Source organism: Nesoenas mayeri, assembly GCF_963082525.1.
Source record: "Nesoenas mayeri genome assembly, chromosome: 1".
Taxonomy (NCBI): Eukaryota; Metazoa; Chordata; class Aves; order Columbiformes; family Columbidae; genus Nesoenas; species Nesoenas mayeri.
Genome location: NC_137541.1, coordinates 78454210 through 78468089, shown reverse-complemented (window position 1 = coordinate 78468089; position 13880 = coordinate 78454210). Strand labels below are relative to the sequence as shown.

General features: G+C 35.9%; 1 protein-coding gene across 1 annotated transcript; it reads left to right on the top strand.

Moving 5' to 3' along the window:
• Positions 1 to 201: 201 nt before the first annotated feature.
• Positions 202 to 3193, top strand: IAPP (islet amyloid polypeptide; the record flags this gene model as incomplete). The annotated part of the gene is made up of 3 exons (XM_080343412.1): positions 202 to 281; positions 426 to 560; positions 3004 to 3193. 3 exons carry the CDS (start codon positions 202 to 204, stop codon positions 3191 to 3193), a joined length of 405 nt encoding a protein of 134 aa, XP_080199538.1.
• Between the last annotated feature and the right edge of the window lie 10687 nt (positions 3194 to 13880).

Here is a 13880-nt window from a genome sequence, read left to right as displayed (position 1 = left end):
TAGATGGAAAATGAACATTTACTCTCGAGAGCTATCTGTCTGAAACTGTGTTGTGTCACGTAACTTAGGGGGATCATTTTTTTACTCTAGCTGCTGCTGATTTAGGACTCACTGGGCATCAGTAATAGGATATGCTGAAGAGTGTTTGGGTTTGCTTTCAGTTTTGAATCATTATTCCTTTCAGAAAGTTTGGAAGCAAAGATGTGCAACCTAAAGCTGTCAATTTTCTTCATTGCACTTTCTGTCACTCTGAGCTGTTTGGAATCTACACCTATTGAGAAGTGAGTAATAAAAAAATCATACTTATTTCTTTTTAGGAGAAAACATGTTCAGATTATTGCATGAATTGCTTTTGCTTTCATGTCTCAGATAATATCAGCAAAAATAGAACTATTCAATTTCACAAGGTATTTAGTTGTTTAGAGATTACTGTCTGTGGCTGATGATCTATCTGATGGTACTTCCAGGAGACAAGGATGGATATTGCCAGCAATGTCACAGAATACACTCTCAAGACTTAATGAGGAAATGCCAGAACATCCAGCAGCAAAGACAAAAAGGTATTGATTTTGTTTGTTTCTTTTAGTCATATCAGTTAAGATTAAATTATGAAGTAAACTTCATGTCAGTGATATTCTGTTATTGAGACTCTGTGTCTGTTGTTTATTCTCAAAAAGAGCTTGAAATACCCTTCTTCTTATAAATAGAGCCATTCTGTAAGCATAAAGATCAAAGCATTCAGAGCAGAAAGTGAAATCCACAGAAAAAAAAATTTGCAAATCATTTAACCACTTTACAATTATAGTGCTTTCATAAAAAAGAAAGGCTACAAATACATTACCTTCAGAATAAATGAGTCTTTTAAAAGGGCTTTCTTATTTAAATTTGTCACATTTTCAAGCCTAAAGGGGAAAAATACCCTTCTTAAAAACACTGATGCTCTGCTAGAATTGAATTATTTTTAAACCTATTTCCTGTAAGTAAGTAATACTTCATTACAGAGTTAAATATCAACTTAATCAGGGGAAGAGGAAAATAAGCCATTGGCTTTGATAAAATTTAATGAGTCTGAAATGGATTATGTTTACAAATCTATAAATCCAATTACAGGTAACTTTTTAAATTAATAAAATAGCATTTTGAAAAGTATTTGCAATTTGTACTAACAGATAAACAGCACTGAACTATTCTGTTGGTTGGGCTTTGGGGTGAATTTCTTTCAATGATAATTCTGTTACACATAGATTGAGTTACTATATGTGTCTGTAGAGTTGCTCATTCTTTTCTCTCCAAATTTATATTAAAAAAAAAATGTTATATGACAATTTGGTTATCTCCCAAAATATTTTTGTAATGGAGACTAATTTCCAACATTTTTACACCTGTTACTTTTTTTAAAAAAATGTAATACTCAGATGTAAGGCACCACCTTTATGAGTGTGGTATGCCTTATCTGCTTTTCTGAGGCCTTGGTTCACAACCTCTCACTGGGCGAACTGTCTCACTGAAGCACATATTCAATTAAAAGCTACAGATCAGAGAGCTAACAGGTATCATGGGGTCAGTCAGGCTAGACATCAGCTAGAAATCTAGTATCTTCCTGTAAGGACAGGAGTTTTAGATTTGTAGTGTCAGGGCCTGATTTTGTAGCCTTAGTAAAAAAGAGAATTCTGCCATCACAAAGAAATTGGGATTTCCATGAGAACCAGTTGCTGTTGGAACCTCATAGTTTAAAGGCTTGATTAAACTCTTTTTAAATCAATATAAATACCCATGGAAACCTAAGAGAAGCTATAATCAAGACCTATCCAAACATTGCCTTTAAATACAATTACATACTTAAAATATTAAATGTTTAGAAATTGCTGACTGTTAGTCAAAGAAGAACCAGTATAATACAGACACTTCTCTCACAAATGCTGCACATTTAGATTCTTAGATTAATACAAATATTTCTAAAATAATAGATAACATTTTAGATAACAGATTTAGTAAATTTATGTACTTATTGGTAACTGCTCAGAGTTTGAAACTAGGAAATTGTCACTTCACAGTAAATTTTTGCTGCAAACTGTTGTCTACCTCATGGCACATTAACATGAAGAAAACCAAGAAAAACAACAATAACTCAATATGCAATCTCAGCGAGCATTTCTGTCTGAAGAAACTGATTAAAAAGAAATAAATAAATAACATGCTACATTAGTTCTACAGAGAGTTCTGTAAATGGCCTGTTGGTTCAGACCATAAAATGTTCTTTTTAGATATTGATTCTTCCATAGACATTCTTTAAAGTCTCATCCAGCAAATTATTATCTCCTACCACAACACCACTTTCAAGTTGCTGGTGTTTCAACAAAGATGTGGCTGCTTTTCAGTAGTGTAGAGATTTTAGACAGAGCAAAATCCTGATTAGTAGTGAAGTCAGCAGAAGTTGGCAATTCCTGCCACCTCTCATGATATGTGATGTAATTGGGAGAAAGAGTGTCTGGGCTCAATCCACTTGATGTGGACTGGAAGGTTACTGTTTACTTGAGTGAGAGCAGGATGTGACTCTTTTGTGGGAACAAAATAACTAAGTGATGTTAGTGATAGTCATCATGTTAGTAATCCTCATGATATCAGCAAGAGCTCTAAATAGATTTAGAAGTTCAGCTTAAAGCTAAACATTTAGTCATTGTTTTCACTTACTGTCTTAACAATACTATCATTACAGGTTTTCTAGATGTCATAAACTGCTATGCAGAATATAAATAAAAATGACACATGACTGTTAAGGTCTTTGCATTAAAATAACTCCCATCATTAAAACTGATAATAGCATACAGCACAAGATTTTTTTTCAGGTACCAGGTAGGTGGTAGGAAGATGGTAATGTTCCTGTATTTGTGCACATATTCAAAGAACTCCCACATTAGCACAGCCCAAATGCCTATTAGAAGTGGCACACTTGATTGCTCATCATTTGACTTAATCTTGGCTCTTTTCGTGTTACCTTAGTAGTCACCATCTGGAGAAACGGAAATGCAACACCGCTACATGTGTGACACAACGCTTGGCCGACTTTTTAGTTCGTTCCAGCAACAACATCGGAGCAATTTATTCACCTACAAATGTGGGGTCCAATACATACGGAAAGAGGGACACAGTTGGGTTTTTAAGCAGAGAACCCCAAAACAATGCACAGCTTTAAAGTATTAAAATGAATACTGAGCTTCAGTAAGAGCTTAGTTTTTAATGTATCAATAGCCTCTTGGTCATTTATTATTTGTAGAGTCTTAACAGTGCCTTGTTCTCTGTGTGTATGTGTGGGTATGTGATTTATGTTCATCTTTTCACTATGCATGTACAATGACATGCATAGGCTACTGTTTCAACTCCATTAAGAACTCCAGAAACTTGCTTGTCTAATTCCTTTGTAAAAAAAAAAAAAAAAATAAAGATATCACAATAATAAATGGAAATGTAATTGCAACAGGGTTTTTTATTGTTATTAAAAGGTTGAAAAAAGATAACCATGATGTGTATGTCTTTATAGTTGCAGTTCAGTAAGAGAAAGAAATTATTTTAATTAAGACCAACAAAAATCAGAATACTAGCAGAAGTCCTAATGGAAGTAGAACAGATGAATCTTTTGGTTTTGAAACACTTACAGTGTTTATTTTGTACACTGAAGGAAGAAATAGATAAGATGGCTGCATTGAGCATATGATTATACCAGTTAATTGACTGGTCTCTTTCTACCTCAACACACATTAAGCAAGTAGAAGTAGTCTTGCAGCCCAGATTTCCAGATGTACAGTGTATGGAATTTTAAGAATTTACAGTTCTTACTTTAAGATGGTATCAGTAAAATGTAAGCATAATGAACATATGAACAAAAGAAAACTCAGTTAACAAGCTGGCAGAAACACCTGTCCTTGGGCATTCCTATGCTTGAACTAGAGTAACAAAGGGAAGAGAAATTAAAAAAAAAAAAAAAAAAAAAAAAAAAGAAGAGCAGTTCAAACATCAAAACATATCATAGAGACAGGGTAAATTTGCCAACTGGCATGCTTACATTGCTACCAAAATCCAAGAGAACTAGTTTAGAGATCAGCAGATCTTAATGGTAATTTGATGGTGTTAATTTCTCCTACCTCAAGCCAGTATCAGTGCAAACTTAATAAACATGTTTGTTCCTTTAAATTGTTAAGAAAACTTTCATAGAGATGACATCCTATACCACAGCAATGGCTGCTTTGTCCATCATTTTCTCAGTCAAGAGTTCACTATCATCTGAAAAACATTATTGTCCAAACATGAAAAACATTCAGCAGAAGCTTAGTACTGAAGAAGCAAATGAACTCTTAATAGTTGCCTTTGGTTGATTGGTTTCTGTTATAAAGTATGCCTCAAAATATGAACATTTTTGCTAAGTTTAATGTTAAATTATAAATTCCCTCCATTTCACAAACAGTACATGGGAATAAAAATTATTGCACAGAATTTCTGCTGTAAAAGTGTTACTGATTACTCTCTTTGTTGAGGAAAGTTTCAACCATCATTAATGTTCTATTGGTACTTATTCTGAATTTTATTGAGAAAATCACTCAGATGGTATTAAACTTGTCTAATATTTCTGCTACCTTGAAATGCTTTACATTTAAGTTACTTTTGAGACAAGTTGTATTGTACACCCATTGTGGCTTCATTTGTTTTTCAGACAGAATATTTACTTTTCAGAAAAGAAACAAGAAGGTGAGAAGGGTAGCTCTGAAGTGTCACTGTGACCCTGTTTGTACAGAGGAGCAACCAGGTGGAGTCTTCACTGTGGGTGGATGCCAGTTTCTATGCTTATCCCAACCTGAAATACATACAATGCTTCACCCATTAGCTTTTGCTCTTTAAGCTACCATTTGACAAATCTAAACAACGCACAGACTGTCTATGCACAGGTTCAGTGGAACTGTGTTCATTATTCTCTGCCTTATGTACCCCTGAACCTGATGGATTTGATACTAACATCTATTTAATATGTTTGCCCTATATAGTAAATACTGAAAAATATTACTCATCTTCCAAATCAGTAGAACAACAGAGAGGAGTAAGAGACGTATCAATAGTTCAGAGGAGGACCATCTATCTCACTTATCTTTAGCTGCTTCTTGTCTAGCCAGTTGTCAGTGCTCTCCTGCTATTTGGTGGAGAAGGACAGCTGCTCCCAATTCATCCCAGCTTAGGCAATTATTTTAGGATGGGATGAATCACACTCATGAAGTTGCCTCCATTCCCTCATTGATGATAGAGAGTGCCAAGACAATTACCTGAAAATGGGCAGTTAACTTTAAGATAACTAGAGTTAGGTGACAGAATCCCACCTGCAGTTGGTATGAACTATTCAACCTTGAAAAAAAAATATACATATATTTATATTTTTATATATATATACATATATATACACACAGAGAGAGAAATTTTGGGACAAAAGAACAAATAAACAAAATCAAACAACAACCACCTCAGGCTCCAAATCATCAGAGGCATCAGCTCTCATATTCTGAATACATTAGTTGATTCATCAGTTGGAGCATCTTGAGAAACTGCCTACACTAAGACTTGTTTCCCCATTTCCCCATAGATACCCTGGAGAACACAATTCTGCTACCCTGCTGTGTAGTTAATCATTGACTGCACTTAGAACCCTTAGATAGTAAGGATCTAGTCATGGTAAGCCTGATTATAAGCACAGTCCTGAAAGAATGAGCAAGGAAAAGATTGGATTTTAAAAGAAGAAAAAAAAAAAACCAAAAACAGAAGACTGTTTTTGAACCCTAATTAACATGAACCCTAATTAAATAACAAAAATTAAGTTCCTCTATGCATTTTTAAAAATCCCAATATGTATTTATCTTGCATCTTTATAGATATAAATATTTTTTGAGAGTCACGTCTTAAATAGCTTTTGTTCTTTTTCAGTTCATCTGGATACCCTATGTCTTTCAGAGAATATGCAACAACAAAAAAAAATATGAAAGAGGAAAACCAAGACAATGTGATAAACACAGCTATATTCTCTTTAAAAAAATATATATATAAAATCTCTGGTTTTTAGTATCTTCTATTGAGTTGTTTTTAAAAGGAACAGTATAGGGACATAATATTTAATTTCACTAAGTGAGAGGGGGAATACTATAAGTCATCAAACAAGCAAAAGGAATGTAAAAGAAAAAAGAAAAGCTGGTATGAACGTGAAGAATGTTTTAAATGGAGTATTGAGCCCTAGGGTCTAATATTTCTCAGGAATTATGACAGCTTCATAAAAGACAGAATTTATTTTTTTCCTGATGAATAGAGTTGAGGTAATAATTTATTTCACTTTTGAAAGCCTGGGCTCAAACTAAGAAAGGACACCATATTCATGCAATATAAAATGCACTTTGATTGAATAGTAAAATTTGAATGGTTTCAATTTTTATTAAGAAAATATAAATATTTTTCAAATAAATAAGACTCTTGGTGAGAGCTTTAAACACTAGATTGGCAAAGATTCCATTCACTTTCAACAAGATAGTATTATTAGCAAGTCTGGATTTTACTGAACGGTTTTCTAAAACTATTTGAAAGTTAATACATTGATATTATGAATAAAATAAATTTCCTATAATGCACTATTGAATACCTTCAGTAGCTGCCATCTTCACTTTCTAGAATTATGCTGGGTTTGATTCAATTAGCTCACTTACAAATATAGTTTGACAGTTACGGTAGACTCTTTTTGTTCAGAGTTACAGGGTTAAGTAATTTTGTTGTCAAGCTTCATTATCTTATAGAAAAGGGACTGTTCTCCATTGCTTTTGCAATGCAACTAGCAAAAAGCTATGGTTAGGTATGACACATCTCCTTGCCGTATACCAAATATAAAAAATAATGGTTGAAGTAACATGAAACAGAATCTTTCTATGGAATGTGACAACTTATGTTTGAATCATCTCACTGTTTCCTCTATTCTTCCATGCTCAGCAAAGAATCTACACTGAAAAATGAAATATTTTTGTGGAGCTGTGTAAGGTTCAATAATCAGAGTCAAACTCAGACCTGGAGCCCACCATTTATACTAAGCTTCAATTTAGCAACAAAGCCACCCAAAATCTGGATTCTCTACCAATTAGAAAAGCTGTTTTCCAGCTTCAATTCTATGAAAGCTATATATCCTTAATTAGATACAGTTAAGTGTTTCTCTAACTAAACCCTACCTTCAAATTAAAATGTAAAAAAATTCTCAAGCTAGGAATCATATATGCCATCAGAAGTTGAAAGTCATGACATCAGAAGCTCACTAAAGAATGAGACGATGATAAGACAATAGTTGAAAGTGCTGTTCATTATGCAACACATTTTATCCTTGAATGCTAAAACATCTGAACAAAAAGAACACATTCATGTGCATTTTAATCTAACAATAGGGCTGATTTGAGTAATAATTATGCAATGAAGTCACTATTTCCTGGAAATGCTTTTATAAATACAAAATAAGTTTAATTATTCAAATTAGGAATCTCAGACCTTCACCTACTTTAACAACATTTTTCCTCTACCTTAAAATACTCTTTTTTTTAATCCAGCATTAGAGGCAGGGAAACTGTTTCTTATAGGCTATTTTACAATAACCTTACTATAAATTATTACTGTACAAGTAGCCTGAGATCTGCTGCACAACAAATGGTGACACCAAGGGTAATAGAAACTGATTGAATTGAATTTCTTTAGTCCCAAGTTTTGATTAGTGCATCATCTATGTGGTGTGGTTTTTTTTCAATTTGATATTCAAAAGGAGTGAAAATACTGGGATGTATTGAAATAATTGGAGTTGTACTAAATAGATCATTACATGTGTGAACTGAAATAGCTGGAATAATTTTGGAATCAAATGCTACTCAATACAATTAAAATATGATTAAAAACAGAAGCTGCTTATTATTTACACTGTTAACACAGGCAGACCACTTTATTCAAGCAGAATAATCCTTATTCATTAAGCAGTCCCTTTGGAAGTGGTCAAAGTGGGACTTGCCTCCACTAAGGGCATTTTATAAAAATTTAATCAGTCTGTGATTTTCAGTCCAGCAGTGAAGAAGCTGAGCTACTCAACTCTCAGAATATGGGTCATTTTTAAACACCATTCTGGGATGAGCTCATTACTGTGTTGCATATAGAGCTAGCCACGTAACAGAGGAAATTTTTGTTAAATTTTTTGTTGGTTTGGTTTGGGGGTGTTTGTTTGTTTGTTTTACAGGGGGAGGGGGGAAGGGGCAAATAATGTCAAGGTTGCACAATACTTCAATCATTTGTCCAAGATCAGTACGCAAATGGTAGCAATTTTTTGTTTCTAAATTGTCTGCAGCGTTACTACACAGAAAGGAGAGAGAAAAACTAAGATTCTGGGACAGTATATTCTTTCTTTCAGAGAAAATACAGATTTGAAGCAGACTTAGAGAGTGGGAGATGTGTGAGTGGATCTCAGGAGGAAAGACTGCCCCACTGCTCTAAGCACCACTTCAGATTTCAAGATGACCACATAGTGGTACTAAAGAGATCAGAAGGTGCTACCTACACTATAACAAAGATTTTCACATCCAGAGCAAGTTAGTAGGACCAACACTTTCTGGTCCTGTTTTGGACACAGTGCTTTAAGACACTGTTGGAGCAAGCAGCCATCTCCTGTGCTTCTTGGGAGCTGCCGACTTCCTAACCAATCTCAAAAATTAGGATAGCTCCCCAGCATGTGGTGCTTCAGGCATCTGCATGCAGCACATCCCCTGGGGCTGGTTTTGTTAAACTGGATTCAGACATCCTGCAAATTTCTAGGAGGAGACATCGGTGTTGCTTGCAACTGCAGGAGAAGGTGGAAATGTGCACAACGGGGCTAGCAGAGCCTGTGGCAGCCACAGTACGTCATCTGTTTTTTCCTAACTTCTCCTTTGTTTTTCTGAGATTAACCCTGCATATCCTTCCTTTTTGACACAAACCTATTGAGCGAAGGCTTTCTAAAAGCACTATTCTTGAACCCATAGTTCCTTGTTGTTAACTCACTTTTTTTTTTTTTTAAAGAAAACCCTTTCCCAAATTGAAAAGTAAAGTTGCCACTAATTTTTCCCAAAAGTTTTCTTCCTAGTATATTACAGCTTATTTTATTACAGCCTTTCCTGAGACCCTTTGCACCCACTCCACTTGCTAACATGAAGCCAGAGAATGTAAACAGTAAAGAAACCAAGCATGGTGCTACAATTTATTTCTGGAAGCGAAAAAGTTTGTGTTTTTCTCATTACTCATTCAGTGTTTTCTCAGCTCGAATCCAGGCAAATGAAGCACAGCACTGACGGCATCACTACCAGTTCTGTAAGCATGAACACACTGAGGGAGCCTAATGTAGCATAAAGCTACCAGACAATGACATCTGGGATGAAGTGATTGCAGGAGAAGTCTGCTTCATCCTAAAACTCTTCCTCTTCATTCCACACCTTAGCAGTGTAAGTTGTGTGAATCACCACTCACAGCAGTGAACAAAAGTAATTAAAAACCCAACTCTTTCCACATTTTTTACATTAAACAATTGGCACGGGAGATTAATGACTCTGCAAAATGATTTCCATCACCCTCAGTATTGCTTTCAGATGGTTCAGCCTTGATGTCTGAAAGGAAGCTGCCCACATAACCATCCATTGCCCAGTTCAAAAGGAATCTGCACGAAAGTTCCAACAGTGGTTTTCCAGAACAGTGTGCTGCAAAACTGACTCCATAAAATCAAGAGAGAAATCACCATCCCTAGCAGGGTATACACATGTTCAGGTGTCATTCTGGCAGACACAATGATTCTGCCACATTTTTCCTCTCCCTTAGGGGATGCTGAACTAAACACAGAGGCCCAGCTGTCATCTTCTTGCACTTCCCTAATTTCACCACTCTTTTGCACCCCAGAACCTTCAGCAAAGATACTGCCCCACAAATCATCGTAAATAGGGTTTGTGCTACAGAACTTCCCAACAGTTTTTCCAAAAAGATCACTCCCACTGTAAGGGATGTTTCCTTTCTCATTCCAGAGCACAACATGGGAGAACTTGGACTAAAAATGCCTTCCTCTGTCCTGCTGGAGGTTACAGGCTGAGACTCTAGGAATGGCTGCTTGAACCAGGAGTCCTACCACAGGCAAACCGCCTCTTTTTAGGCACCGCTACTTTCCAGCACGGCTTTTGTTCCAGTTCAGTTTTGTTTGTTTATTTGTTTCTATTCCCCTTCTTCTTGTCTTTGAAAATTCTGAAAGGAGAGGGGAGGAGAAGAAAAAGGAAAAAAAAAAAAAAAGAAGAAGAAAAAAAACCCCACAGAAATAATTGCTTTGAAAACAGTACAACACAATCAGCATAAGCAGCCAGAGGAAAAGATATCTGAATGTTTTTCAAGGCTGTAGACAGACACAGATTTAAACAAACAACAGACTCAGCCTCTCAGTCACAAGGAGAGGGTGACTTGAATGCTATGCAAAAACAACATGGATTCATCTAATGACCACACAAGGCAATGTGAGACAGGAGAATTTTCCAACACCAAGGTAAAAAAACCCAAAACCTTGAAACGAAATGGTACATACATTTTTGTCACTTACAAAAAAAAAAAGTCTTGCTTAAAATTTGCAGAGACTTTCAGAGACTTACATGAAAGCCTTCAACCTTAACAAATCTGTTCTCTCCTCCAAAAATTTTTCACCACATATTCAGGTACCTGTTTCATAATACATTTAGTGAACTAGAGAGCAAACCTCATTTCTGATGTGATTTTTCAGAAAAGAAACATTTTTGTTAAGATCACTATCAAATCTGGCAGTACAAAACCTGACTAGAATAAGAAACACTGGTAAACTAGGAAATAACTTCTGAGTCAACTTCAAAATCCAAAAACAGTGGGGTTTCAGAACTCTTACAGGACTAATAAGAGCAAAACTGAAACTTTGTGGAAGTTCTGCAGCAAGGCAGCAGCAACAATCCTTGGCATACAGACCATTTCATTGACACTCTGTATATGTCTATACACATCCACATGTGCATCACAGCACTGGGCAAAATTGTGCAGCTTTAGGTAACAGGAACTTCTCTGTTTTTCATTAGTGAGATAACACACTGAAGTTCCTCATTTCTGCTGACCTTCAACTGATTAATCCAACTTTTTATTATGTTCAAAAGTATTTCCAGAACTAATATAAAGATTACTTTTTATCTTTTTGACAAATTGATTTGTCAAAATTCTTTTTAATGAATGCCAAAAAGATACAAGTATCAAAGAGTTTGAAATCAGTACATATGTTATGATACAATCTGGGAAATGGGAAAGAATGAGTTAAGAAGCATAATTTACTAATATTGCGTTTGTTGGCCTTGCAGGTAAAGTGGGAAAAACGTAAAGATAGCACAATGAAACTCAGGAAGCACCTAATCAGTAGCCCGGAAAAGATCTGAGACACATAAGTGAAAATAGAGAACAGCTAAAGTAAAGGAAACACTATAGGTGGTAGAGCTAACTTTGGCATCTTTAGACACCAAAATGAATCCCAAAGATTCACACCAGCCCCAGAACTTGGCACGTTTGTCTGCCTCTCAGAACTCAAAGATCATAAGCTTTGGACAGGTCTTCTACAAATGAGATAGTTTTATCCTAGAGGTGAAAATTTCAGTTTCTTCATTTAATCATCATATTTAGTAATGAGTTTTAGTAAATACTGCAAGATTTAGCCCACTGCTACTACGTGTCTTTGGAAAGAGTCAAGATTGTGCAGGTTTTAAGAAGTTCTTTTCTGTACCCTCTATTCAGAAACTCAAGCAAGAGACTCCATTGAGATCAATCAATGGTCATAAATTTTACTGCTCACGTATTACACTATATTTATTTATATCCTGAAAGGGAGTGGAGATTGGGTATGTGACTAATGCTATGGTTATAAATTGCCCAGAGCAGAAATCTAAACTTATCTCTGAACTTCCTCCTCACCCAAACACATCCATCACATTCTAATAATTTGAAGTGCAGTTCTAATCAAAAGTGATGTGAACTTTTTTTTTTTAAATTCAGATATCTGCATCCAATTCATATTCACTTTACAAAAATAAGATTCTTGAGTTGGTTGAGTTGTAATACTAGAGAATTAAAGAACTAGAGAACCAGGACAAATCACTGTGACAACAGCTTTTCTTGTGTTTTCCATATCCTATAGAAACTTTTTTTCCCCTCAAAGTTTGCATAATACTGAAATAAAAATATCCACTAAATGAGCTAGCACAGACTTTTAATTTTTAAACTCTTAATTTTACATGCTGGGTGCCCCTCTGTGCCTCAGAATTTTTCTCTGAAATATCTCTTTGAAAAATGCCTCTTGTTTTGAACTGACAAAGATAAGCTGGAGATAAGACCTAAAGAAATTGTGTACCTGCCTCATTGTTTTCCACTGTATTTCTCTCTCAAAACAGAAATAAATACTGCCAACTATTTCACTGTGTCTGAAAGCAGGCACATAGACATAAAAATTACAATGGTGATCCGGGAATCTGTTGATAAAGCCATTTATTTTGGGCAACATGTTTTGCTATCACTAGCAGCTTGGATTGCCAGGGCACTGTGGAATTCTCCCTTGCAAAAGACTAAGTTTGATATTCAAATCCATGTGAGTGTTCAGAGAGGCCAGTTGGCCAGATCAATTTTTTAAAGCAAAACTGATTAAAAAGTCATGTACATCAGTTACAAGCTGAAGTTTACATACAAAGCAAGTCCAAATAAAGCCCAAGTCCACAACCATAACATAAAGCACGAATATTTTTCTAAGGATATATCACTCACTGTCACCCAGTAACATTTTCTGCTTAGCTTTTTCTTGTACCTCCCTGTGTCAGTCACTCTTTAAGCCTGTCTACTTTTACCACACTTTCCAGTTAATGCTTTTACTTTTTCACATGAAACGCTTTTGCTTTTCAATGCATTAAAGGGTATTGTTGCAGCCACAGAACATTCCTACTTACATTTCCCCAATATGCAATAAATGATACTGAGACACATAGCAAACTATTCTAGAAATATTAACATTCTGCATACAACCCTTCCCCTAAACATTGCTTTCCACAAGATTTATCCCCACATCCAGAGTTGGCTGCAATTGGTCTTTCCCTCCTCAACTGCTTTTATCCAGTGCTCTCACTGGAGCTCTCACTGAAAAGACAACATAGGAAGAGATTAGTTTCAGCAACACAGCCGCACATGGACAGGAGACCTTGTACAATACAGCCATGTGTATAACTTGATACATTCTAGTATCAAAGGTACTAAAAGGAATAGAAAGAGAAGGACTTCTGTGAGGGTAGAAGGAATAAGAGCAAGTTCTCTCCCAATTCTTTTTGGAGCAGTGTATTTCCGAACAGAAATATACAGGAGAAAATTGAAAACTAGTAAGTATGCCATGTAGGTAGGACACATGGGTAGGTCACAGCAGCAGCTCTGCTCTCTCTAAGATCTCGTTTTCTCCCCAAGTGTTACAGAGTAGAGGAAGGAAGTTCTCAATCAACAGCAGGGCCAGTCAGGCTCGACTGCATCTGTTGTCTCCAGATCTGAGTGCAACCAAGAAAGGACATAGTTGTGAGGCAATTAAGGGGCAGAAGCTGAAAAGGGGCAGCACAAATCCTAATGCAATGGAGGCTTCCTATCAGGAGGACGTCAGCTGGCAGTGTCGGTGTGTTGACTCACAGCACAGAAGAGGAACTCAGCTGGGGAGAGGAAGAGGCCGTGGTAAATGAAATCCAGCCTAGTCACAGGACCTTTTCTTCAGGTGCAAAATTCCTCCTTCAGGTCTGTTACGAAGACCCCTTCCC